The 26,940-nt window shown below is 39.3% G+C and overlaps 1 protein-coding gene across 3 annotated transcripts; it reads left to right on the forward strand.

The window, feature by feature from the left end:
• Window positions 1-345: 345 nt before the first annotated feature.
• cylda (cylindromatosis (turban tumor syndrome), a) lies at window positions 346-26,501 on the forward strand. 3 transcript variants are annotated; one of them, XM_044329421.1, is made up of 17 exons: window positions 346-704; window positions 1,890-2,432; window positions 4,297-4,605; window positions 6,212-6,317; window positions 7,308-7,409; window positions 8,086-8,202; window positions 12,622-13,010; window positions 14,486-14,651; window positions 14,764-14,905; window positions 15,521-15,643; window positions 16,010-16,101; window positions 16,530-16,596; window positions 18,054-18,186; window positions 19,544-19,652; window positions 19,880-19,998; window positions 20,300-20,516; window positions 21,979-26,501. In XM_044329421.1, exons 2-17 carry the CDS (start codon window positions 1,941-1,943, stop codon window positions 22,161-22,163), a joined length of 2,868 nt encoding a protein of 955 aa, XP_044185356.1. In that variant the 5' UTR covers window positions 346-704; window positions 1,890-1,940; the 3' UTR covers window positions 22,164-26,501. The 3 variants fall into 3 exon arrangements, with proteins under 3 accessions (XP_044185356.1, XP_044185448.1, XP_044185523.1); XM_044329513.1 differs by lacking the exon at window positions 8,086-8,202 and having other exon boundaries at window positions 347-704; XM_044329588.1 differs by lacking the exons at window positions 7,308-7,409; window positions 8,086-8,202 and having other exon boundaries at window positions 347-704.
• Window positions 26,502-26,940: the final 439 nt, after the last annotated feature.

Raw genomic sequence — 26,940 nt, forward strand, 5'->3', positions numbered from 1 at the left:
TATGAAGGCCTAATTAATAATAATCCAACATAATCAATGTAATGTATAGTAGCATTACAGTATAACTCACAAATTTTATTTGTGATTCTTAAGTACATTTTGCTCATAATAATACTTCTCAAGTTTTAAATATGTAAACATTTTAATGTTACTTTAGTATTATTACTACTTTTATTTAAGTATAAAACAGCATCCTCTGCCTTGGAAGCTACAATCCAACCTAACTATATGCTCTGCCATTCATGGGGGAAAACCCCACAGAGTGGGACTTGGTAATAGAAACAAGGGGCAGCCAATCAACGCTTGAGAACAAAGCTATTGACCAATGCCTGACCGGGGTTGTCATGACATCATGTATTCAGTTTAGTGAGGTCGTTCTCCTGTAAATAATATATCTCATCGCTGTAGCGTTACACTGTATGATTTCACGTATTTCCCGTGGAGAACAGGTTCATCTAAATGCTGTTAGCATACCGTAGAGGGTGGCAGTCCTCTGCCGGCCTGCTTTGCAGTTCATCAGCTGGCGAGGCTAACTTTAGCGTGATACTTCGCTGGTTAGGACGCTAGCATTAGCTAGCAATTGAGCTAATCAGAGGTTATCACAGGAGGAATCGTTATTGTTTTCAGAGGCCTGTATCTAATTAAGATGGACATTTGAAATGACAGTCACCTGTGACATCTAACTGAACCAACGCGTATCAAAGGTAAAGTATTCATGTCGTTGGCATTATACGTAAATGACTTACTGGTGCATTTTAGAGCACGGTACGTTAGCTACTTCCCTCTCTTAAAGGGCCTTTGACTGACAGCTTTTTCTGGATGATGACACACTGCATGTTCATTAAGACGAGTCATGTTATTGCTCTTTAGAGACGCCGGCTGGAATAATACAAACTGTATCAACATTGTGGTTGTCACCTCCCCCCCCCAAAAAACACCCCAAAAATAAATGTCTTATCAGGTCAGCGGCTAGCCCCTGTCAGGTGGAAATTACTTTCAGTTCTCTACCTGTGTTGTCTTGACGTTAACATGTTATTACGCTGACGTAATAGAATTCATTTATAAAACCACAATATGATAGTAAGGCTAATAACTGAAAAACAACCTTTCACTGTCACGCTAAACTAATGACGGATGTAGCGTGAGTTCTTGACTGTCGGATGGTTTATCATCATATCCGAGGTGTCATCAGGGGAAGTCCACTTCTCTAGTATGCGAGTCTTACCCCTGGGTGTCAGAATAAGTCAACTGTCTGCTCAACGTCTATTTTTGGAATATTCAAATCAGCAGATATGAATAGTTTCACATGAGGTCCTGCTTAAAAAACATGGGCATTGTACAGGGATGACTGGATATGAGAGAGGAGAATACGCAGCTCAGACCATCAGGATCGATCACATTTAACATTAAGAATAATTTAAGCCTATGTCTGCTTTTACACAAATGAACCAAACATTTTGCTGGGTAGCTGGTTTCAGTCTGTGCTTAGGAGTGAGATGTGCACTGTTACTAGCTGAAATACTATTTTTGTAATGAATTGTGTATTCCTCCTACTTTATTTAAGTCTTTCCCGGTGTTGTACTTGTGCTTTATTTGTTGTGGTATGGAAACACTGTATTCACGACTGTAAAATTTCAAAACAAAACATACAAACGTTTACATATGTGCAGATACATATGTGTGTATCCCACCTGATTCAAAAACAAAAAAATTCAATGGAAAGTAATGAGAATTAACTGTGTTGTGACTTTTTCACAATATATTTTTGAGGAATATTGTATTTTAATTTATTAATCATTCTTGCTCTTATCTTTTCAGTTGTACATGTCTTGATATGAACTGGCTTGAATACATTTAAAAAAAAAATCAAATGTTATTCTTTACTACAGACCACAGGTCAAACTTGCCATGACATTGGACCTCCTGTCTAGCATGCAGCCATGAGCTCTGCCCTGTGGAGCCAGGAGAAGCCCAGTGGGGGCTTCAGGGAGGACTGGCGCTTCTACATGGTGGTGAAGGAGTGTACGGTGGAGAAGTCTCCCCAAAAGACCCTGAGGATCCCCCGAGGCAGTCTCGGCCAGGCTTGCCAGGAGCGCAACAGCTTGGGGCGCACACTCCCCCCCTGCAAGGGCAAGAAAAGTCTCCGCATTCTGGACCAGACCAACGTGGTGCTGAGCCTGGACGAGCGTGATGTCCTGGAGCTGGACGAGAAGCTGGCTGAGCTGCTGTTTCCTATTACCAACTGTGAGGAGCGATATGCCCTGCTCTGCAACAAGTCTAGGCTAGAGCGCGTCCGTGATATTGACTGTGGTTCAAAGGTGCGTGTCCAGCTGCGCTCAGGGGATGACTCTCTGCCTGGTGTGGTCCGCTTCAAGGGCTCGCTGCTCCCTGACAGAGCCCTCTCTGGTATCTGGTTTGGAGTGGAACTGCTGGTGAGAACTCTTGTATTTTTTTTTCTCTATTTAGGAGGACGTAAGTGGTTAGATGCTTATTTTGTGTTTGGTCTGCATTCATTGAGCTCCACTACAATAGACATAGCCTACAGTATAAACTTATACATTATATTAGGAAATGTACTCCTGATGTTTTTATAATCTTAATTATTATTGTTTGTTTTATTCTGCGGTGGCTCAAATTGCTGTGAGCTGGAATGAGCGAAAACCATGAAACTGGAAAAAACTGGAAACGATGTGCATGTGCTTCCCAAGAAATATTAACTCAATTGGCCAGATGGTGGCGCTGTCCAGCTCAATACAAAAAAAGCCTCTTGGACCATAAAAGTCTGCCATGATGGATTTTTTTTGCTAATTTTCATAATGTGAAAAACAGCAATGTGACATTTTCTTCTTGGATTTTGACTCAATTAACGCCAAATTTGGTACACAGCATTGCGGGACTGCAATGTGTACCTGAAAACCCAGTGGACAGTGGGTGCTGAATTAAAGTGGCTCCTAATGTTACTTCATTTTTAAAATATCATCTATGTTGCATGTCCTACACCCACGAAGAAAGCCTATTTTAAATTCATTTCATAATGAGTGTTGTTAAGTTCAGAGGCTGTTGGGGAATGCTTTCAGGTCCTTCAGCGGACACGCTCCCAGCGTTTCAGGGCATCCCCATAGGCTATTCAGGAGGAAGCGTCAAATGTGGGACAAAGATATTTGTACTCAGGAATTTGATTTGTAGCTATAATCTTGGGATTCACACATACAGTTGAGTTCTGTGTGACCTTTTTTCACCCACAAACAGGTGTGTAACAGCAAACTTGATGTGAAACTGCAAACCTTTATGCAAATCTTGTTTAAGCACACACATTGGAAATTATTTGTGCAAATCTTTTTCAGTTCTTCTCAAAATGTCATGCACAGCTGCAGATCTCCTTACGGATTCAAAAATGAAATCTATTTGCTCAGATATTTTTTACACATTCAAACATTTGAATGTATTCATACAAAATGTTTCTTTGACTTGACTATATACATGTTGACTTAAAGCACTTGTTTTGCTTCAAAACACTTGAATTATGTCCCACAAATTTAAATTGTCTGGTCGTTATCTGCCCTTTCATGAGCTAGAGACTGGCTACAAATATTTAGAGAAGGATGACACAAAGCTGCAGTGTCTTGACAGACATGTGGGTGAGCAGATAATGACAGCACATTCATTTCTATGCTGACTACTCCTTTAATCTCAGCATTTATGTAATTATCTGAGTGTCATGCCATTTGTTCTGTGCTGTATGTAAGCAACAAAATACAAAGGGTTACTTATTGCAGCACAATGTTGTTTCTATTCTACTGAGTTCAGCTGTAGTCTTCTTGAGTGGGCTGATGGAGCTCAAACATTCAAACTGTAGCTCAATATAAAGGCTTCAGTTAGCACATGTACTCCAGATAAAATTCTGATTTTATGCCTCTTACCAAATAGAGATCTCTGTGTTCTTTTTTGTTAATATATGCCAGCAATTATAGTGACTTGGCACTTTTTCATATCTAAAGAACCTGCCTGTGAGAAAAGAAGCACAATATGTTACAGTATGTCTTGTGAGAGCATCTAGTATCTGTACTCGAGATTTTTGAATGTATTTATCATCGCAGTAAGTCGTGTTCCTGCTGCAGCAATTGATCATATGCTCACACAGCTCTATGATGTTGACATCCCTTCCCTGAAGAATGCTGAGCAAGCAGCTTTCCTACCTGCCCTCCTTTTTATGACAATAAGTTGCTCATCTCTTGCTCCTCTTTGGTCTCTTTCTCTACATTTTTCTTTTTATTTTCCTCCACTTCTTTTTCCCAGGAGGAGGGCCGGGGCCAGGGCTTCACGGAGGGCTCCTACCAGGGCCGCCAACTTTTCCGCTGTGAGGATGAGTGCGGCGTGTTTGTGGCCTTGGACAAGCTTGAACTTTGGGAAGATGATGATGATGACAACCTGGGCGAGCTGGAAGTGGACCACGTTAAACTGGTGGACGAGGACCAGGACTTCCCACTGGAGATCAACTCCAGGGTCCTAGTGCAGACCAGAGAGGGACCTGAGAGAGGCACTATCATATTTTGTGACTTGCTGCCAGGCAATGAGAGCCTGGGCTACTACGTGGGAGTTGACATGGTAAGTAAGACTCCTCTCTAAATAGAGTCTTTGTATCCACAACCTAAACACTCCCCTCTATCTCTAGACAGGTGCTGGAATAAGTAGTAAATCATAATACTGATGCTGATAAACGGAAAATAATTGTTTTTTTATCAAGCAAAAATGTGCAACATTTGCTGCTTCTAGATTATCACATCAAATCATATAATTGTAAATTGAGTACCTTGAGGAGTTTTGCACTGATGTTTGCACAAAATAATTAATTTGAGTCACAAAGTTTTTTGACATCATACAGACCAAACAATGTATCAATTATTTGAAAAAAAAAAAAAATCAACAAATGAATTAATAAAGAAAATTATCCTTAATTGTTGCTGAAAGCAAAGTTAAATGTCAACTTTAGGGCTCCTGCTGCTGTCAGTCAGTTAGTAGAAAATTAAGACGGTGTAGATGGTGAAGGTGTTTTTCTACAAGCTTCCTGAGCATTTGTAAAATGACAATATGAACAGTTTCCCTAGAATACAGTTTATTGCTTGACTCTTGGTATTCAAGGCTTGTCTTTCAAGAAATCATTATTTTAGACATTTAAGTAAGTTGAAATCTGTAACTTCTTCATCATTTTATGTGATTTTCACGGTATAATTATCTGGATGTTAAAATTGGCACATTTACTGTGGTTGTACTACAAAGAAAATACATTTAATTTTGATATAAATAAAGAAAATTGAAGATGATGTTTGTCTCAGGATAAGTTTTTGATCTTCATAGAAGTCATCCTCATCTCAGCAGAGGGCGGCAACATGCAGAAAGTTACGGATGTCAGCCTAAATGTGCAGACTCAAATGATTTAATGGGAATCTCAGGTTTTCTGTCATGACATGCTTGTTTTGTTTCTTTTTATGAACGTTCATTTGTATGTTTAAGGGACACGCGTTGTTGCCTGGGATCACAGTAGCTGGTATCTATGACTACTGTTGTCAGGCGGGAGTGCTATTGTAGTCATAGAGAGATTGAAACACATAACTGAGGCATTTGACTGCTGATCGTTAGCAGCAGCACCAACAGCAGCAGCAGCAACAGCCCACTCAGTGCATCTGAGCCACCCACACAAAGGCAAGGCAGTCACGCGGGGAGTGAGGTAAAGACTTAGTGCTGTATGACCCAACAGCGTGGCAAGGGGCCAGCAGGCAGCTGAGGAGAGCCCACTGCTCTGCCTCACTCTGCGTCCAGCCTCGCCCTGCCTTCTCTCGCTGGTGGCACTGGCCTCACGCTTATTTTAGATTATCCCGCTGGAGCAGAATCCTGGATTACAAACTAGAGAAGAATAGCGTGGTTGTGCTTTGCAGAGAAAGTAGAGCTTTCAGGGGGGAAGGATTTGAGTTGGAAGGTCTGTTGTGTAGGTGAAGAAGATGAGATGAGCAATTAGGTTATCACTATAAGGAGGATCAAGCTCAAGTGTAATTTTTGGATTAAAGTGATAAGACAATACACCTTCACCTCCTTAATCACCACTACTGGGAGAAGGAGCTGCTGTGGCAGTCAGGCATTCGTGTGGCACCAGTTTTTACTACGATGAAGAACGTCTGAGAGGGTTATAAGGTTCTCATGTCTCCAACTCTTTCAGGACAATCCTATCGGGGACTGGGATGGTGTGTTCGACGGGAAGCTGCTGTGTAATTTTGCCAGTTTAGAGCACACTCGACTCGTCCCCATCTGTGACGTAATGCCAGGTGAGTCACCTACAGTAGTGTCTGTCCCTGTTTTTATACCTTGTGTTTGTCATCAAAGCGTAGCGATTTTCCAAAAACCTTCAGCGTTCCTTCCCTTGGAACAGCTCTGAGCTCCTTCTGAGCATTCTGAGTTTGTATTTTGCTTGCAGCGGGAACAGAGAGCCTTTTGTGTTGATGTCTCACTTGTTTTTGAAAGTCAAGTGAGATACTCAGGCTCTTTGTTCTCCACATTGGCATATTGATTTGTTTATGTGTGCTACTGCCGCCTCTTTGACTATTCAGACTTGAAATCAGGAAATTTAGAGAATTGGGATTGGTAATTTTACAAACTTGTCATTTCCTTCCTTTTGCAATCTGTAGACAGGCTACATGAAGTGTACTTTGTCACTAAGTAGAGCTACTTAAGAGGTACTGTAAAATACTAGAAAGTTACAATCCTCATTTGTGAGTGTCAGCTTTATTTGCAAAGAGAGAGGCAAAAAAAAAAAAAAAAAGTTCATCTCTTGTACATGGGGTTACGTACTTGCATTTAAATACAATATCTTAAGCCTTGAACATTCCTCAAGCAACACACTATTTGTTGTCACTGGCTAGTTGTTGTAGGCCAGGTTATTACTTCACTGGCTGTAGCGCTACACACCATTACACATGGCAGATCACTTCAGCTACTGCGTCATGCATTTTGAAACCCTGTTGGCCATGTGTAAGAAAACTAAAATGAGAACTTCTGTTGGCTATTATAATCCATTCATCAGAATTTGCAAGATATGATCAGTGCTCTGGGATTTTGTTTTCTTTGACACTCATGTAGTGACAGATAGGGAAAGCAATAACTAAAATGATACAGGATCAATGTGAATTTATATACATTGCATGTGAGGGATGAAAGAGATACAGTATAGCCTAATAGAAATTGTGGTGCATGGTAGTTTAAGGTAGACTGACAGGGGTGCTGTGCCTCTAATGTGGATGTATTTCTGGGCTGTACAGAATATTCCATGCAGGAACAAAGGCTGCAAAAGCACAGTTTTGCCCCCAGAGGCACCAACAGTGACAAGTCGTCCTCTGGCCAAAGCAAACCAAAGAGCAAAGGTACTGCACTGCTGTTATGATACAAACATAACTTACATCCCCTCAGCTTGATGGAGTTCTTCATTCTTAAAGGGGCATTCCATCAAATTGTGTTGTTGTGGTTTTGCAAATATAAATAAAAAGTAGTTGAGATCCTTTCTTTTCCTGAAAATGTCTTCACAAATTCTGATTGAGTCAGTTCAGATGATCCCTCTTAAGCAATTTCCTGATAGAAGATATCATTTCTGTGTTTCTTTTGTTACAGAAGAATATCTTGGTGAAATTTGTAATATTTTAGGGAAGCAAAGTGAAGAATAACAACCCATGAAACACTTTTGGTGGAAAGTCCCTTTAAAAGCGTAATAATAACGAAGAGTTTAACACCATTTTACACAAAATATGAGAAATTCCTGCTGCAGCTGCTTTGATTTGATGTGTATGGAATGTGCCACTATCCTGATTTCTTTTCTTGTGTTTCTTTTGTAGAGAAAACTTTGTAAAGTTTCTGATTAATTGACCCTTTCCTTAAGATTTTCAACCATTTTACTTCTCACTTGGCCTGCTCTTGAGACACAGTGACAAAACATACTTGAACACACACGCACACACACACACACACACACACACACTTGCACACGTGCCACATACGTTCTGCTTATCTCTCTGTGTTTTTTTCATGTACTTGTGTTATTTACAGGATTAGGTCATCAGTGTGGCAGTAGGAGCAAGTCTGAATTTTACTATACTTTAAATGGCAGCTCTGTTGATCCCCCAGTCCAGCCAAAATCCAAAAGCACATGGTACATTGATGAAGGTAAAATACGGGTACTTGTAGGATGTCAACCATCTTACCGGCAAGCTCCTGTTCACAACAAGCTACTCAGTGATCTATTTCGCTAAGGCACACTTTTCATAGGTGCTTTATATAGTTGAATACACTAACATTGCCAGGATTAAGGGTTTCACTGTCATTGGGATAACCCTGTGGTAAAAGATGTATGCACTCTGGTACTGTGGGTTACTCTAAAGAGAAGCGTCCTCCAAAACCAGCACATAATAGACTGTTAATAGTTGTAGAAGATGGTGTAGTCATGTATGGAAACCTGTTCCTTCCACTCTCTAAAACATATGGCACATAGTTTAAAAAATATTTTTTTGAATTGGTTTTACTCAGATGACTTAAGGTTTCTCATAATTGTAAAATACAAGGTCATAATAATTTTTCTCACAATATCTCACAAGTGAGGTATGTATTCTTTCTATTTTATAATTTACATTAATACTTAATCTAGTATGAAGTGTAATTATGAGGTACAGTCTCTCACAATAGTTTTATGAGAAGTTTCAACAAGTTCAAAGTAACACATAAATATTATGTAACCAAGAGACCACCTGTCTGAATCTTTCCATATACTATATATGGTGTATATTGCTTGTTTCAAAGTTTCTAATATCCTTTCAAGCAGCAACTAAATGGAGCTGTGATGCTGAAACAGTGTCTCCACCATGCTGGATAATATTAGAAATACCACCAAAAACATCTGATCTGATGATCCACAAACAGAAATAAATTTCAGAAGGTTATAAAAGAGGTGTATTTTATACATACTGTATAAAGATGAGAAGTAAAGGGTTAATTACCTTGTTTATTCTTTTAAATTTCCTTTAAGTTGTAGGTATATGTCATTGTGAAATTGGGCATCCCCTCAAGTTGTGTCATACAAAATAAAAAGACTTGGATCAAAAAGAAGGGGGTTGCATATTTTTTACACATCTCTCGCAGTAAGTGTGGAGTGACGCATTTATAGAAATGGACTTTTTTTTGTTCTGTAATATGGTTGACTCAAAATACTTCAGAAACCTGAGTGGATTTTCCTGGCGTGTGTCTCAGAATTCTGACATTTTACCTCCACAATTACGAGAAAACCTGAAGTCATAATAGGCTATATCATGAAAAATAGAAGATTGTCCACTGGATCTTTTTCTTTTTTTAAACACGTGGGAGAAACGGAGTTCTATACAAAATCTGTTTTAGACATAATATGTAGTATATAGGTCATGTACTGTAATTACTGTATGCTGGGACAAAAAACCCTCTTGACTCTGCATAAGGAGGAGGACTGTTAACATAAGTTGATATAATGCTTTGGTAGCTGTAAGAAGTTACAACAGGCTTGAAGTAAATGTATACCCCTAACAGAAAAAGTAGTAGTTTGTAACAGTAGCTTGCTGTAAAGACCTTTCCACTAGTCATGTCCTTCATCACCATTTTAGTGTTGAATTCCACCTGCATGGAGTAACTGGTGTTGTCTACGGCTTTTAATAATGCTGCGAACATCACTGCAGATTACGTCTTAACCGGCTGCTGGACACAGTTAAAAGATTTAAATTTCTCTGTTATACTATTTGCGGGCCAAAGCATTAGTAAAAGCCTTCATCTCTGGTGGCGAGGCTGACTAATTCAGTCAGCACGTTGTGTCATTGTTTTCGTATTTCCATTGGTGAAGGGATTGAAATTAGATTTTTGTTTAATGGAAATCCATTGTTCATTTCATCACTGATACATGTCAGTTGTGAAGAATTTGATGAGAAATAAAATCACAATGTTTCCTGTAGTCTAGAGGACGGGAGGCAGAGTGTCGCTAAGTGTGTTTTACATCTACACAGCATTATGAATGTTAACTCTTTACTCTGTTTATTGTCACATTATTGATAAGATTCATATCCTAATCATGAATAAATGCACAACTATGAATTTTCTTCAAAAGCTGTGTACTTGTAAAAAAAAATAACCGAAAAAGAAAAGGGGGTAAGTGCCTCAGTTTTATGGCAAATATGAAATAATCAAGCTTTAAAATGCTCATAATTAAAACTGCTTGTGTAAAAATTATTCTAGTGTTGCCATCAAGGCAAAAACAGGCTGCTTCAGTGCTTGCGATAGCATTTCAATACTAATGCATGTAAACTCTCTTTCCTGTTTGTATTGCAGAAATTAGGAGAGGTCTGTCACAAATAGGTGATGTGGTGTTTTCACAACTGCTTACTCATCTGTGAATGTGTATCACTTTCATCTTCTTCAGGGGGCATATTTCACAGTTTGAGTTATGGATTTTTTTTTTCATGGTGCTTTTATTTCGGTCATGAAATCATCAGACTGGTCATCAAACTCATGTGGTTCTCTCAGTGTGGGAATAGCGCAAGTTAGTCAGTAACTGTCTGTTTGGATAAACAAACTTAAAAGGGAATGTCACCCAGTTCAAGAATTCATGATATTTATATGTGTAATGACAGTTTTGTTAGTAGTTGTGATCTGGCATCATTCTTTCTTAAAGTTAGAATTCAGAGAGAACTTGTAATGTCAGTGGGTTGTAAGTCAGAGGTGACTCAAACAATAAATGTTGTGATGGCTGTCCCCCCTGTCATGAGATACTGAGTTGAGTTGTCACCACAGAATCACAAACAATTATGAATCCAAATTTAAAGATTTATCTGTAATGTTTTAATTAATATATTTATTATGACCATCTGTGTTAAATACAGCACATTTATCACAGAATGTTGATGGGGTTGTTGTGTCAATGCTAGTAAAGTCAACATCGTGATGACTAATGGGACCTAATTTCAGTGGCTTCTCTTTTCTGCAGAAGATATGAAATTCCAATATTTCCACATTTTGGTTCAAGGACAGCTTGCACATAAACAAAATAAAAACATGTTTACGGCAGTACCAGATATACAGATATACAGTGACATCACAAAGTTCTCCAGTTTTTATTTTTAGCGAAGAATATTTCTGTATGGACTCAAATGTCCGGGTTCAAGGAATTCTTCTTTTGTGAATTCTTAAACAGGGTGGCACTCCCCTTCCACAAACACATTGTTTTAAATTGAATAATCAGTGTTTTGAAAGGTGTGATTTGTTCCACAAAGCACGTGTGCACAACCTGTCATACTCTATTTTGAAAGAAAGCTGATTCCAAATGTGATTTCTCTGAAAATTGTGAATTTGACACTGCATGAAGTGCACAGCAACACATTAAGTAGGAAATGAAGTCTGCATACCAGACATCACGCCTCGACTGAGGGCATTTTCACACTTAGGCCAAATACTTGAGCCTGGATGAAGACTTGTTCCATCAGGGGGTTCATCATGAAGAGTTTTTACACATAAGAATCTTTACGAGCTTTTGATAATTTTTTTAGCACTATGCACACAAGACTAGACCACTCCACAATTATCTTTTAAATATTTTCTTCTCTTTCAAATGTCAACAAGACAACTCATCTGTACTGCGACATCACTTCCCCAGCAGTTGTGAATTCAAATTGTATGTAATTATAGTATGGACAATGTAACATGGCAAGTTAGAACAATCATTTTAGTTCAGCTCAGTGAGTCCAAATCATATGAGATGTGCAGCACAGTGCCTTGACAGTGATGCACGTCAACCGATGCTCATCTACACTGGATGTGGTGGATACAGTGTGGCACATCAACTGGACCACAGAGCACAATATGAAGCTTTATATCACATACAGATTCAGAATATTTTGTGTTGTTTCTAACCTGAAGAGTAAGTCTCTCCAACTATAGCTAACTAGTAAATATATTTTTAGATACCTTAAGACTTTTGCTTGAGATTTTTCTAGATATTTTTATACCTCATCAATAAGTTTCTTCTCGCTGCTTGTGATGGCTATAACACCTCGCCAAATAGTAGTCAGAATGTGCCAATTGAGCAGTGAACCTCAAAGAAAAATTTTCTGGACTGTTAGCTGGAATTAACGCTGGAAAATACGACTTTACCAATCATGCCATTCACTGGCAAGAGGAATATGTCCTCATATTAGGTTCTAGTTGGCCCAAGAATGAAAATGTCCTGAAACACTGAGAAATATTTTTTGGTAGAAATCCTAAAAGTTGTAAATGTGTGCAGGTCCTATTCTAGGATGGTGTTATTAAAGAGTAACTTAACACCAGCTGAAAATCTTCTTTTTGCTGATCTCTATTGATTGATGATCCCACATTGTTGCCCTGAAGTAGAAGTGTCCTCAGTATGTTCAGTACACTGTGACATCACTGTTATAAGTGCATGTAAATCAGAAGAGGTCAGTGAAACAGGGATTTTTAGCTTTCTGAAAATTACTCTTGAAGGACTGACATCTCTTTGTTGGTTAGTACGGTCTGCATGAAATGAAGGTTGAGTTTTGGTTTCTGGTTTCTCTTCTGCAGTTGGGGAAGACCCCGCCAAGTCACTTACTGACACGCCCCCAGACTTCAACCAGTCCTCGCCGCCCTCCCGGGCCCCGCCCTCTGCCTCGTTGTCCAGTGACAACAAGTTCCACTCTCTGCCCTTCAGCTTGAACCGGAAGACCGGGCCCATTGACAGCATGAGTCATGGGCCTCTCTCCCTGTCTGTGCAATCAGTGATGGGAGAGCAGCCCGAGCCCCCGTCACCTGCTGCCCCTCCCTCGCCGCGGCCGCCGACACCTCCCCGAGGACAACCAGGTCTGGAGGTGGGCTCTCTGGTGGAGGTGAAAGAGAATCCCCCACTGTGTGGTGTCATCCGTTGGGTGGGTCTGCCCCCTGGCCTGCTGGAGCCTTTGGCTGGGCTGGAGCTGGTGAGACAACACAGTAATGTAAACTTGGACGTTAGATTTAGGTTTCAGTAGCAGTAAGTGGGGGGAAAAAAATCACAGATACTGTATAATATTAGTGTTACAAGTAATATTATGTTAACTGTTCTGCTTCATGGTACTTCAATCCTTGGTAGGCTGTGTTTGTTTGACATTTAAATAATGGTGCATGTGTGAGAATGGGCCCATCTCGGTCATTACCACTGATTCTTTTCTGTGCAGTTTTTCAAGCGTGAGTACTGCACTTTCCCTTACTTTCAACTGTTAATACCTATTGACAGCTTAAGCTCTCACCATAGGTTCAGGTAGGAACATGAAGTCATCAATGCCACCCAGGTGCCTGTTTCACCAAATGTGCGTCGTGCAAGCTGTGACTTGAAACATGAGATCATTCCTCTCATGTTAAACTTGACACATTTAACTGATCAAAAGAAGCACCATACTTGGGACCCATGCATGAGCATGTGGGAGGATTGTGGGACTTGCAAATTTATCTGCAATTTTCAAGTGACAATCAAAAAAAACTTGTGATACAGAGTGCTGGTATCATTTGCAATCTGCGTGTAAGCAGTGCTGGCAAATTTCTTTTGTGAAATCAGATCAGCTGATAATCAGCAGATCTATAGGATTGGCAACTACACACAAATTCACATAAGAGTGTTTTATTTCAATTTCTGGCTTGATACATCTTACTGCTACTGCTGCTATTACAAGCTGAAATCGCTCCACTCATCACCACAGCCTTAGTCTATATTTATGTTGTTCAGCTATTTCTGTTTGCAACACTAGTTTTGTTGTTGCTAGTTGCCAGTGACTATAATGTATTACAACCTGACCCACCTACTAACGCAGCCTTTGCTCAGTTCTGTATTTAACTACTATCACTACTGCTAACTCTCATCCACTTATGACCATCAATACACCAGCAGCTGTTAAACTTTCTGACAAGTTTGTTTTGATCATTCACGCATTTGTGTCATAGTGGACTTCTGGTTGTGAGTTGACCATGTTTCTCTCAGTGTTGAAACTCAGTCATAGAAGTCATATAACTGTTCGGGTTTGTTTGTAAGTTATTACCACATGATTTAATGCAGTTAAAATGCAGAAAAAAACTCAGTGTTATGATAACATTTAACTCATGATTGTTGGAATGCACATGTGCCAGTGTTGGCAGAAAGTAAAATACAACATATCCCTGCTAACAGCCAGTTACACTGTTAAAAAAAAAGGTTAATAAAGTCTGATTCAAAATACCTGATCAGAAAGTCCCAGGTTCTTGCTTCTCAGTTCCTGAGATTTCATCCATTTTTTTTTTCCCCCTGTTGAAGGGTTTTTTTGGGGTGAGTTTTTCCTTATTGGAATCGAGGGTCTAAGGATAGAGGATGTTGTATGCTGTGCAAGTTGCAAAGCCCACTGAGACAAATTTATAATTTGTGATACTGACTGACTTTCTCCTCCAGGAAGAAGAATGCCCTGGTTGCACAGATGGCACCTTCAAAGGTACGCGGTACTTTACCTGCCCTCCCAAAAAAGCCCTGTTTGTGAAGCTCAAGTGCTGCCGGCCCGACTCCCGCTTCCCATCCCTGCACCACTCCTCCAACCCTATAGAGCGTTGCAACTCCATTGGTGAGTCAGCAGAACGAATAGGGATGATTATGACAGTAAAAGACATTTGAAAGGCTCCCTTATTGTTCCCAAACGCTTGATGTTAACAATTGTGCTCTCTGTGTTTATGCAGCATTTGGGGGTTACCTGAGTGAGGTAGTACATGAGAACACTCCTCCTCGCACAGAAAATGATGGTCTGGATGTCATGGTGGGAAAAAAGAAAGGCATCCAGGGCCACTACAACTCTTGCTACCTTGATTCAACTCTCTTCTGGTCAGTACTCTTTTAATCCAACAGTAAATACTTTCAGCTACAGTGAATGCCATTTTATAATATATGGTCTCAGGACTTTAGTCATATTGATTGATGTGCTTCCTCAGCCAGCGGTGCTGTGTTTGCCCAGAGGCAGAGGCTTATTAGTAAACTGTTTTGATTTTGACCACTGGCTCTGACAGGAGGGTGTGTTCCAGCTGTGAGTTGGCTGGTGGACAGTGGTGCATCTGTTGTTTCTGCCAACACTGCCAAAGGGCCTTTGAACAAAGCAGTCAGCCCAAACTACAGGAGATCCCATGCTTTAAATATGCTTCAACCAGTTTGGAGTTTTGAATTCTATCTTTAAATTTAATCAATCCAGAAGTAATAAAAAAAGACCTCCAAGTAAAATTAGGGAAATTCAAGCTACCAAAAGTATTTTTTACTTAACTGCACAATAAATAGAAACAAACTGCATTATATGCATCATGTGAAGGTTTACAATATTAATATTTTTGGATGACATATGTTTTTTTTCTTCAGTGACTATCAGCCAAGGATTCATCATTTAACTTAGATAAATTAGATAATAGATGCACTCATTTTAATCCCTCGGATGTGTATTCTGCTCCGCAGTCTTTTCTCCTTCAGCTCAGTACTGGACACGGTTCTGCTGAGACCACGCTCAAAGACTGATGTGGAGTATTACAGAGAGACCCAAGAGCTGTTACGCACAGAGATAGTCAACCCTTTGCGCATGTGAGTTTGCAGCTACAGAACTTTTGGGTTTTTGACCTTGACCATGTTGTAGGTTTTCTCATCACCTGTTTTAGGCATGCATTTTTGACTTTTATTTTTTTTTACAGAGACAAAAACTTCTTTCCTAGCCTAGGATGCTTAAGTTTCTCCAGGACTTTTAAATAAGAGTTAACACATAATTTAAATTCAGATAGACAAAGCAAAACAAACCTATGTGGTTTTGAATCCAGAATATTCTTGGTTGTATAATTTACTTCATCAAACTCTGAATGTAACATCTAATGCAAATTGCTCTAGCAGAGCTAATGTCACTAAAACATGTGGCTGTTTAGCTAGCTTGTAACTTCCTTGGTCTTTGTCCTCCAGACACGGGTATGTGTGTGCCACTAAAGTGATGAAGCTAAGGAGGATCCTGGAAAAAGTAGAAGCTGCCTCTGGGTTTACCTCTGAAGAAAAAGGTAGGAGGATGAGACACATAATTCGGTTATTGGCCTTTCAACAGTTTCTCATAATTTTTCACTGTACTCATCATTATGAGTTTGTGCTTGTTTCAGCTTATTTGTACTGGTGTTTCTTTCTTGGCCAGGTCCACTTGTGACTGTGAATTTTGAAGTGATTATTATTTTTATTATGTATAAGCTGCTATACTGATAAATACAACTTAACTATTTAGAGATAAAACACACTCTTTAGAAACATATACTGCTGCAAGTCATGAGAAACAAAGGGAAACAAAAGCAAAAAACTATTTTAACATACATATACATTTAACATACACATACATTTAACATTCACATGAATTCTATTGATCAGTGTCCGCACTGTTTGGCAGCAGTTGTACAGGAATGTTGCCCCCAAGAGTCTCAAATGTCCTCTTGTGTTGCAGATCCTGAGGAATTCCTCAACATCCTTTTCCATCACATACTGAGGGTGGATCCATTGCTCAAACTAAGGTAAAGGCCAATTGTCTCTTGAAAAAAGTACAAAACCTCTTTGGCTACATCTAGTGGCCAAAGGCCCAAAAGAGATACAAACACAACCTTGAAATGTGTGTATTGTTCTTACTGAAACAGTTTGTTACATTGTTTTTATGCCTCTGTGCCGGCGACAGCCGTGGCCGGAGGCATTATGTTTTCGGGTTGTCCGTCCGTCTGTCTGTCCTATTCACTCGTGAATGTGATATCTCAGGAACGCCTTGAGGGAATTTCTTCATATTTGGCACAAACGTCCACTTGGACTCAAGGATGAACTGATTAGGTCAAAGGTCAGGGTCACTGTGACCTCACTAAACACATTTTTGGCCATAACTCAAGAATTCATACACTAATTATGATAAAATTTCATACATTTTATCCTATTAGACATACATGTCTAATAGGATGTAATGATGACATTTATATCCAAAAGGTTAAAGGTCAACTTCACTCACCACGAAAAAATGTGGTGACTGTACAGATCTTCTTTCTCTTCTTCTTTCTTTCTTCTTTGGGTTGAAGATGTGTTTGAAACACCCACGTTTCAGAATGTATTGCTTCTTTGCAGCAACATTCATATCTGAAGTATCGTCTACTGTCTTTGTTTTCTTTCAGAATCAGCTTTACTGGCCAAGCATGTGAACACATACAAGGAAAATACACTTAATATCTTTTATTAAATTCCCTCAAAGTCTTCACCACAGATATTATGAGTCTGGACAGACATAGATGTAAACTGTAACTTGACTGGTTGGCGGACGCATTCAACCGCAAGGCGATATTTCTAGTAATGTTTTAGCTGCCAGTTTTAAAGAGCAGAAGAGATGCTTGAAATACTTTAATGATACATTTATAACTTTTCATACATAAAACCATGTGTATTACGGTACTTTGGATACAGTAATGAACATATGTCTGGTTGCCACCCTTTAGCAGACTCTGCAAATATAATTATACACACATCACTGCTAAGCCACAGAAATTTACCAGACCTTCTCTAAATCTGTAATATGTAGATTTACACAGTCAGATAAAGTTTCACTTCTGCCGCAGTGATTACACTGAAGATTGAACAGCGGAGAGCGTGAGTACAGTGGTTTAACTGTAGGAGTTGTTTGGTCACAGTACGGAAATTCCCTTTATTGTCATGTTTAAGGATCTTTGCGATTCAGATGAGCAGAAAAAATGGCTCAGCGAGCTAGAGATCATCATTCCTATGTTGTGTACTACAGGGTTATGAAGTTATACTTCCATAGTAATTCTGCAGTGAGCCAAAAAAAACCCAAGATAGGAATTTCCTCATTTAATAAGCCTTAATTGCTTGTCATAGTAATCTAAAAGATGCAAATAACACAGGTAGATACCACACTCAGTCCATTTGATATCTTGCTGTTTTTAAAACTTGAAAAGATAAATGAATACATTTTGTTCTCCAGGTCAGCGGGACAGAAGGTTCAAGACTGTTACTTTTACCAGATTTTCATGGACAAGAAAGATAAGGTTGGAGTTCCCACCATCCAGCAGCTCCTGGAGTGGTCCTTCATCAACAGCGACCTAAAGTTTGCGGAGGTGAATTTCATTTTGTTTAAACTCTTTAAAAAGCTGGTTAGCTTGGTCGAACGGTTGGTAATATTGTGGCTGGATTTGTCAGACTGAACTAGTAGATAATAGTTTGGTACAGTCATTCAAGATTAACACTACATCACACAGGGTCACATAGTCTTTGAACCAGATCTGAGCATATTCCCAAAATGTAGACAATAGGTTGAGCTTTAAAATAACCTTTCATGAAACTATTTACCATTTTTATATCTAATGTTTTCAGTTACATTTTAGTGATAAGAACATTGTGTTTTAATTCAATAAAGTTAATCAAATTCAAAGACATTAGAAACAGTATACAATACGATGTCACCAGGACTTAATCACGTCAGTGAGAAATATTATTCCAACCTTACTTTGTAACTTTTGTAACTAATTGTCATTAAAAATGTAGCCTTGTTATCCAACAAAAGCAGACAACAGACCTGAGGAGAATGTAAATGGACTGTGTGGTGTGTAGGATGAATTAAAATTCAGAAAAATAAGCTGAGTGTGCAAAGCAGGGTTCACTGATGGGTGGCTTTGAGGTCTAAGTCTTTAAGTTTCAGTGAAAACAATAGATACATTGTACAATCCTTAATGTCTCTAAAAGTACACCTGGGATGCTTTTAGCCTCTCCAGCATGTGGTGTAGGAATGGCTCCCCCCTTGTGATAATTGTTATTAACAATGGTAAAACTTGAAAGCACATGTGTAGTTTTAATAAGGCTACATACAGTAGGTATAATTGATCCTTATGTAAATCAGATTTAATTAAATCTATTTTGGCTGTTTCAATGATGGTGAGGAGATGGAAATGCTTTTAAGGTAAGACAGAAAGAAAGAAAAAAAAAAGAGATCATATTATGTAGTGTCACCTCATGTAGTGGTCTAAATGTTGTGATTCAAAGGGAAGAGTAGTGAGTCCTTGCTCCCCACAGCTCCAAAAATCCCAAACCGATAATCCTAAAAAGGATACTTCGCAGATCAAAAGTAGCTTCTTCTACTGATCAGTCACCTAATTTAAACAAGAAATGTAGAACATAGATTGCAGTATGAGACAGCTTACAATTTATATTCTGAATTTTTTATCCTTATTTTCTTATCTTTAATTACCCTTGATAAAGTAACACATTTTGACAGACCAAGATTGTCTGTCATCACTATTTACTTTCAGATTTAATCGTTTAGGTCTGTAATGTGATGGATATCAAGTACATTGTGTAGACTCTGTTCTGGCAGCCACTTGGCTTCAGGTTTCATTTCCTGTGAGCTTCGCTGATATGTCCACGCTGCTTTGTTGATGACTACATAAGCTTTCTCTTTCTCTGTTTTCTGACCCCCAGGCTCCCTCCTGCCTTATCATCCAGATGCCCCGCTTCGGCAAGGACTTCAAAATGTTCAACAAGATTTTCCCCTCACTAGAGTTAGACATCACAGACCTTCTTGAAGACAGTGAGTTGTGGCTAATAATTATTTTTTTCGTGTGTAAATGCGATGGGTTCTTGCCGATCAATGGTGATTCAGAGATCTGTCACATTTTGTAATGAAAATCCACTGTGTTGTCACTGCAAATCAGCTAAGATGAAGGAACCCTTTTTTCTTGTTTTCAAACCTGCGAAAGAACTACACTTCTGTGCAGCGTGTCAGCAATAATGAACATATGTGTTTTTACTATGCAGCTCCCAGGGAATGTCGAATCTGCGGTGGCCTGGCTCTCTACGAGTGCCGAGACTGTTATGAGGACGGGGATATCACCGCTGGCAAGATTAAACAGTTCTGTGAAAAGTGCAATACACAGGTAAACAACAGAGGGCATTGTTGCAACATTAGTTCAACAAAAACCAAGTGGTAAAAGTGTTGGTCAGAATGATCCATTTGGTGGCGCCAAATCCAAAGAAATGACACTGTTTTAATGCAAGTTATGTTGCAGAAGAGTGGCTTATATTGGGTTTATATCTGAATTGCCCATCTCGCAGTATGAATTATCAAATGTAGTTTAAAGCTTTTATATTCTGCTTTTCTTTTTTTTTTTTTACCTTAACAGGCCATGGTAACAAACAGTGAGCATGATGGTGTGTATCTGCTTGTATTTGATTTAGGTTCACCTCCACCCAAGACGAAAAGCCCATCGGCACGGCAAACTGTCTGTCCCCAAGGAGCTACAAGAAGGTACGGGGCGGCAGGGCAGTTTTCCCCGCCAGAGGATGGAGCTGTTCGCTGTGCTGTGCATCGAAACCAGTCACTACGTGGCCTTCGTCAAGTACGGCAGCGCAGATTCCGCCTGGCTCTTCTTTGACAGCATGGCTGACCGTGATGGTAGGTGTCATGGCTTTTTGATTTTGGGTTTGTTATGACATCAAACTGATCCTTGAAATGCAGCTGTTATCCAGGATATGCACAGGAATATTGTTTTTGTTACACTGGAGAAAGAATTTCACAGCACTTGGTGACACAGATGATATAATAGAGCCTCAGAAATCCAGTAGTAGACTACACTCCTTAATCACTACACAAAACAAACATACACTCTAAATTACTGTTTACACTTTGGACCAAAGTTGTGGTTTGTTACATTATATTGCTCTATAAGACTTACAGCATGACTTTTCTTCCTATGTCATCAAACATGACAGCCACAGCAACTGTAATAACTACTGCTGTAAATGTATTTCCAATCTGACCTGGATAAAACTGCTATTAGGGCTGAAACTATTTACATTTATTGTAATGAATCAGCCAATTATTTTTATGCTTAATTGTTTGAGCAGTGAAATGTCAGAAAAAACAGAAAATAAATGATATCATTTTAAAAAATGATTTATATGAGTGGTCCATTAAAACTAACAAACTAGTTGCTGAGTATTCTTATGCCTCTGCACTGGCGACTTGCCGGAGGCGTTATGTTTTAGGGTTGTCCGTCCGTCTATACGTCTGTCCCATTCTCGTGAACACGATATCTTAGGAACGCCTGCAGGGAATTTCATTACATCTGGCACAAATGTCACCTTGGACTTGAGGACAAACTGATTAGTATTTGGTGGTCAAAGGTCAAGGTTACTGTGACCTCACAAAACATGTTTTTGGCCATAACTGTTATTATGACAAAGTTTCACACAAATGTCTAATAGGATAAAATAATGACGTGATGACATTTTATATCCAAAAGGTCAAAGGTCAACTTCACTGTGACATCATAATGTTCTGCAAAAACACTTTTCTGACCATTATTCCACTCCATAACTCAGGAACAGATCATATTTCACATTTGATCGGATACTGAGTTGGTGACACCAATCTTCTGTGCTGCTGGGTTGAAGATGTGTGTGAAGCATCCACGTTTTAGAATTTGAAGTTCCTCTGCAGCAATATTCATATCTGAAGCTTGTGCTCTATCAGAATCAGCTTTATAGGCCAAGTTTTCACTACAAATATTAGATGAGGCACACAACCGCTAGACGGTATTTCTGTTTTTGTCAATCAACTAATTGATTAATTGGCTAAAATGTTTCAGCTTTAATTCCTTTTTGAATAATTATTTTTATCTATATTTATTTTTTGATAACATTTTAAGTACCAGTGTAAATAAGTGAGTATTCAATAATTAATTTGATATACATGTCTGCCATTGGCAACTTCTGAGACACTGTGTTTTAACCTGATGCAGTATATATTAATCATCTAGTATTTCAAACCCTGAGAATCACTTGTGACTATGATATGGCTTCAGCTTTACTGTTTTATTATGTTGTTTGTAATAACTGTGCATGTGGCTCTGCAGGAGGGCAGAACGGTTTCAACATCCCCCAGGTGTCTCCCTGTCCAGAGGTGGAGGCCTACCTGAAAATGACCCCAGAGGAGCTGCACGCCCTGGATCCCAAGAGCATCCAGGGCCAGGCCCGACGGCTGCTGTGCGACGCCTACATGTGCATGTACCAGAGCCCTACCATGAGCCTGTACAAGTAGAATCCTCTCTCCATTCCCAGCCCTCTCCCCCCCCAGCCCCTCGGCCACTCCACCTACCCCTCCCTCAGGGCAGGAGATTCCCAGAAAGACCAAAAATGAAAAATAAACTAAAAGAAGAAAGGCTGCCTGCCAGCAGGGGTGCTGTCCAGAGTTAACCCTCTCCACCCCACCTCTCCTCAATGCCTGTCCATCTCGAAAGGTTGAGATGGAGAAGAGGGGGAGAAGCCTATTTGCACTGTGCATTAGTTGAAGTGTTGTGTTCTTCATGTAGTCCTATGTAGCTTCCCCGTGTCTGACAGCTGAGCGTTGGTGGTGGATGATGAAGCAAAGGGAGGCCTTATGAAGATTAACTCCCTTTTCAGGGAGGACGGAGGAGAAGATGAGTGGGAGGGTGTTCGTGTCGCCGCAACTGACAAAACATGTGCAACAAAAACAAGACAAGCTAGCGGGAGGACCTTGGCCACCTCATTTACCTTAAGAAAAGAGGAGTCCTGCTATTCTTAATCACTGTAAAAGACGGGAGCTTTCCATAACGCCACATTAAGGAATCAATGCAGTGCGCAAATCCTCATCCAACCTGTGTGTACTGTTCTAAAAACTTGTGTAAAATCTCTTAGTAGCATAGAGTTCTCCAGGTAGTAACATCAACAGTATAGATGTCAACCTACTGTGCAGTTGCATTAAGACCAGAGCATTCTGCTCTTTGTGAACCGGTTTGCATATTTTCCCATCACACTGTGTAAATGTCTTTACAGTATATGTTTTGCAGAAACAGATGTAGCCATTGTAAAAGTCTCACGTTTTACTGCACACTTGCTCAACCAATGCTGCACTTTTGCTCTATCCCCAAGTGGACCTATCAGGAAACATTTAGGTTTTGCTTATTTTTTTCCTCTCCCATTGGAAGTCACAGTGAGTGCTAATTTGTTGGTTGGGAGACATCAGAGTTTTGCGTTACAGAATACAAATTTGCTTCTCCTCTGTAGCTGTAAAGAATGGCCTGCATTGCTAATGCAGAGTAGATGCCAGATAAATGCATGAAGGGAGACTTGTACAATGGCTGCTGTTGTAAAGCCGGTCGGTGGAGCACTCCATGCATTCATAGGGTCAATGAGGTGAAATACTGGAAAAGTCTGGCGGTTCTTCTTTAAAGTAAGAGTGTGATGTGAAGAATTTCACATGCAGTGTTTGTTAGTCTCTGACTCATTGTGTTGATGACTAAATCTAAATTATATTTTATGTTTACGAAGCCTTCTCTCTGCCCGTCATGGCAGGTCTCATTTCCTTATGGGTGAAGAGGAGCAAGTATTGACTCTCGCTGCCTTTCATGAAGATGTGACATGCGACGTTTCCAGCCGTGCACCAGATAACAAAAAAGTTGTGATCAAATGTTATTATTTATTATATTCTAATCATATTAGAAACTCATATGTCGTCCCTTTTTTTTTTTTTTTTTCTAAGAAAATGAAATAGGGTTGATGATACTTTAAGGTTTGCATACCCTATGTTTGAAGTGAGTTATTTTAGTTTACGCTGTCTCATAGCAACTACTGAATGTTAATAGTGACACGTTGAACAGTGTAGAGTCAACAATGGATGGGTAATGAAGAGGCACAAGGCTGGTAACCTTGAGGCACCGTGTATATGTATTTAAAAACAAAAATTAAATTAAAAATAAAAAACTTTATCCTTGATGCCATTGTATTCCAGTTTTAAAGAATACCATAAGTATACCAATCATACCCTGGATCGAGATATAAAGTACTTGACGGTTTTTATATATACATAACACAAAATTGGATAAAGATAACAAACTGCAGATGTTGGCGTCAGCATTATATATATTTTTCCTAAATCACAACTTAATCATGGATTTAGTTGTGAGTATAATATTTGTGTGTACGGGCGTTTTATAAATTTGGCTCCAGCTGACAACTTCCATTTTGCTCCGTGGTTGCTTCCACTGTCCCAGGGATTCTGACAGGGGACCGTCCTGTGTGAACTTTTTCTGCACTGCTGAAGCTTGTCACTGACTGGAGCGCATTCTCTATGAGAGAAGTCTCAGAACCAGAGGATGGGATTTTGATTTTTCTGTTGCATCTGTACAGTATAGACATATGTAACGGGTGGAAATTAATGTCAGTGATGTTCCTGTAAATGTTAACAAAATAAAGCCCATTTTGAAGGGTACACGGCATGTTGTGAGTAAATGTGAGAATGATGGCAGCATGGTGAGATGGCAGACCTTGTATACTTTGTGTATTTGTACTGTCATCTGCAGATTTTTTGGTGTGGGCTGGTGAGTTTTCAGATTGCCGTCTCCTTGTCACAAACATTTATTCACAAAGGACAGTGAGCATAATATTGTTTTTTTTTTTCCCAGCAGGTTGTGTGGTGTCAAGAGAAATTCAATTATTTCACTGAAACAACACAGACTAAGGGTGAAAGATACTTTTGACAGTAGGTAGCTGCTACCCAATATTAAATGCTTTGTGTCTGGGGTCATTCCTGGACTGTAGTTCTCAGTGAATTAGTGGATAAAAACACACTGCCATGTTGGATTGATTAACTAAAACTAAAATTGTGAAAGAAAGCTCATTTGCATGTGATGCAGGAATGTTCAAATCCTACATGCAATATATTGCTTTAAATTAAAAATCAACTTTTTCACATCAACAAGTAACTGAGGGTAGAGCTGCAACTACATTTTTTATTTATTTTTTTATTATTATATTATTATATTGTTTATTTTTTTCTCGCTGAATCGCTTGGCCTATAATGTGTCAAAATAGTACAAGTTCTAATTTGCCAAAGTTAAAGGTGATGCCTTCAGTTGTTTTCTTTTGTCCAACCAACAGTCCAAAATCCACATTAAATCTTCTCATTTGAGAAGCTGAAACCTATTTTTTGGTAATTTTGCTTAAAGGACCACTGTGTTGGATTTAGTGGCATCTAGCGGTGAGGTTACAGATTGCAACCAACTGAATAGCCCTCCCCTCCAAGCATCTAGGGGAACCTACAGTGGCCCTGAAACTCACGAAAAACGCAAAAGGTCCTCTTTAGAGCCAGTGTTTGGTTTGCCTGTTCTGGGCTACTGTAGAAACATGGCAGTGCAACATAGTGGGCTCCATGGAAGAGGACCTGCTCCCTATGTAGATATAAAGGGCTCATTGTAAGGTAACAAAATCACGATTCTTATAGTCAGGTGATTATACACTAATTAAAACATACTTATGAATATTATATTCCATTTCTGCCAAGTCCGTTCCACTAGATGCCACTAAATTCTACACACTGCACCTTTAAATGACAAAAATAATTATTCAATTATCAATATGGTTGCTGATTAGTTTCCTGTTGATTGACTTATTGATTAATTGACTGATCATTGCAGCTCTAAATGAGAGATACAATCTGCAGCACCTAAAAGAAAAAAACTCTTTATCCCATCAAAAGTGAATGAGGCATTCGTTTTTAAAGAGCAACTTTACAGCAGCTGAAAATCTTTTTTTTTTTACTGGCTTTCAGTGGTTTAACTTCTCACCTTGCTGCAGTGATGTGGGAGTGGTCTCCAGGGTGTGTCAGTACGTCATGACATCACTGTTAGGTGTGGTTACAGGTGCACAAGCGCACTTCTGACCAAACCCAACAGACTTGAAACATTCAACTTGAGAATGCAGCGAAATAGAGCTTTTCACAATGAAGTTACTCTTTAAAATATGATGGTAAATTCCTAACTTACCGATCAATCTTAGATACCTATATAAGACAATACACCAACTGTTCCTATATATTAAACTTGAGCTTTAAACAAAATTAGGAATTGTTCAACTTTATTGTCATGTACAGTTTTGTCACACTGGTTTTCTGTTATGACAGTAAAAGCACTGTGTGTGTGCCTAAAAGCAGAGAGTTGCAGCAATGGTCACTCCTGAAAGAGATCTAAGGAATAGCTAAGACCTTATCAAAGTAGCATTCTCAATTGGTTCTCTAGTTACTTCTACTGAGTTAACTTCACTGCCCTTCAGCATGTGTCTATATTTGGTGCAACAAGTTTCACTGGAGACTGTTGTTCCCAGATTCTGATATAGATAGCACTGAAAAAGGGGATTGTTGTGTGCAACAACAGGGAGCTTGAAACGTACCTTAAACATGTTGAATACTACTGAGTGTTTCTGTAAAATTAACACCTTTTGTATACTGTATATCAATGGCAAAATGTGGTTAGTATAGCACAAACCTGTCAAGTCTCTCATTTTAGTGCCTGTGGTTGGCACGTCCTTGAAGTGTAAATCTCTGATTATTACTCTGTTAAGGAAAATAAAAAGTGCATTTTAATGTGTTGTAAGCCCTAACTCTAACCCTTACAGTGCTGTCAGCAAGAGGTGATGATCACACTCACCAGCATTAGAGGTGCAAGTGCTCAGAGAGAAGCAGAGCAACATGCAGAAGTAGTGGGTATACATTTTCAAGGAGATGCAATTGTGTATTGTTGTATTAAGAATTTATTATTATTATTATCATATAGTGGGATTTTGGTGACAGTAGCAGTAAATCCTTGTAAAACCTGGCTTTTTGGTGTGTTTTCAATGTTTGAAGTGTGCATTATCCACCCCGAGAAAGATCTGATTCTTCACTGATAGGATTACTATGATCAAGCCCAATTTAGGCTTCTGAAACGGCGATCATCCACTGACTTGTAAACATACAACACAATATGATCACAGCTTGTTATGCTTACAGAGGGATGAGAAAGATTAAGTTTAGTTTGTTTTGA

This window comes from Thunnus albacares, chromosome 1 (assembly GCF_914725855.1).
Source record: "Thunnus albacares chromosome 1, fThuAlb1.1, whole genome shotgun sequence".
Taxonomy (NCBI): Eukaryota; Metazoa; Chordata; class Actinopteri; order Scombriformes; family Scombridae; genus Thunnus; species Thunnus albacares.

Excerpts from the sequence above, each read along its gene's own strand:
- cylda (XM_044329421.1), top strand. The coding sequence starts at position 1,941 with ATGAGCTCTGCCCTGTGGAGCCAGGAGAAGCCCAGTGGGGGCTTCAGG. Across the intron at positions 6,318-7,307 it reads CATCTGTGACGTAATGCCAG|AATATTCCATGCAGGAACAA; the intron begins GTGAGTCACCTA and ends TGGGCTGTACAG. Across the intron at positions 7,410-8,085 it reads AAGCAAACCAAAGAGCAAAG|GATTAGGTCATCAGTGTGGC; the intron begins GTACTGCACTGC and ends TGTTATTTACAG.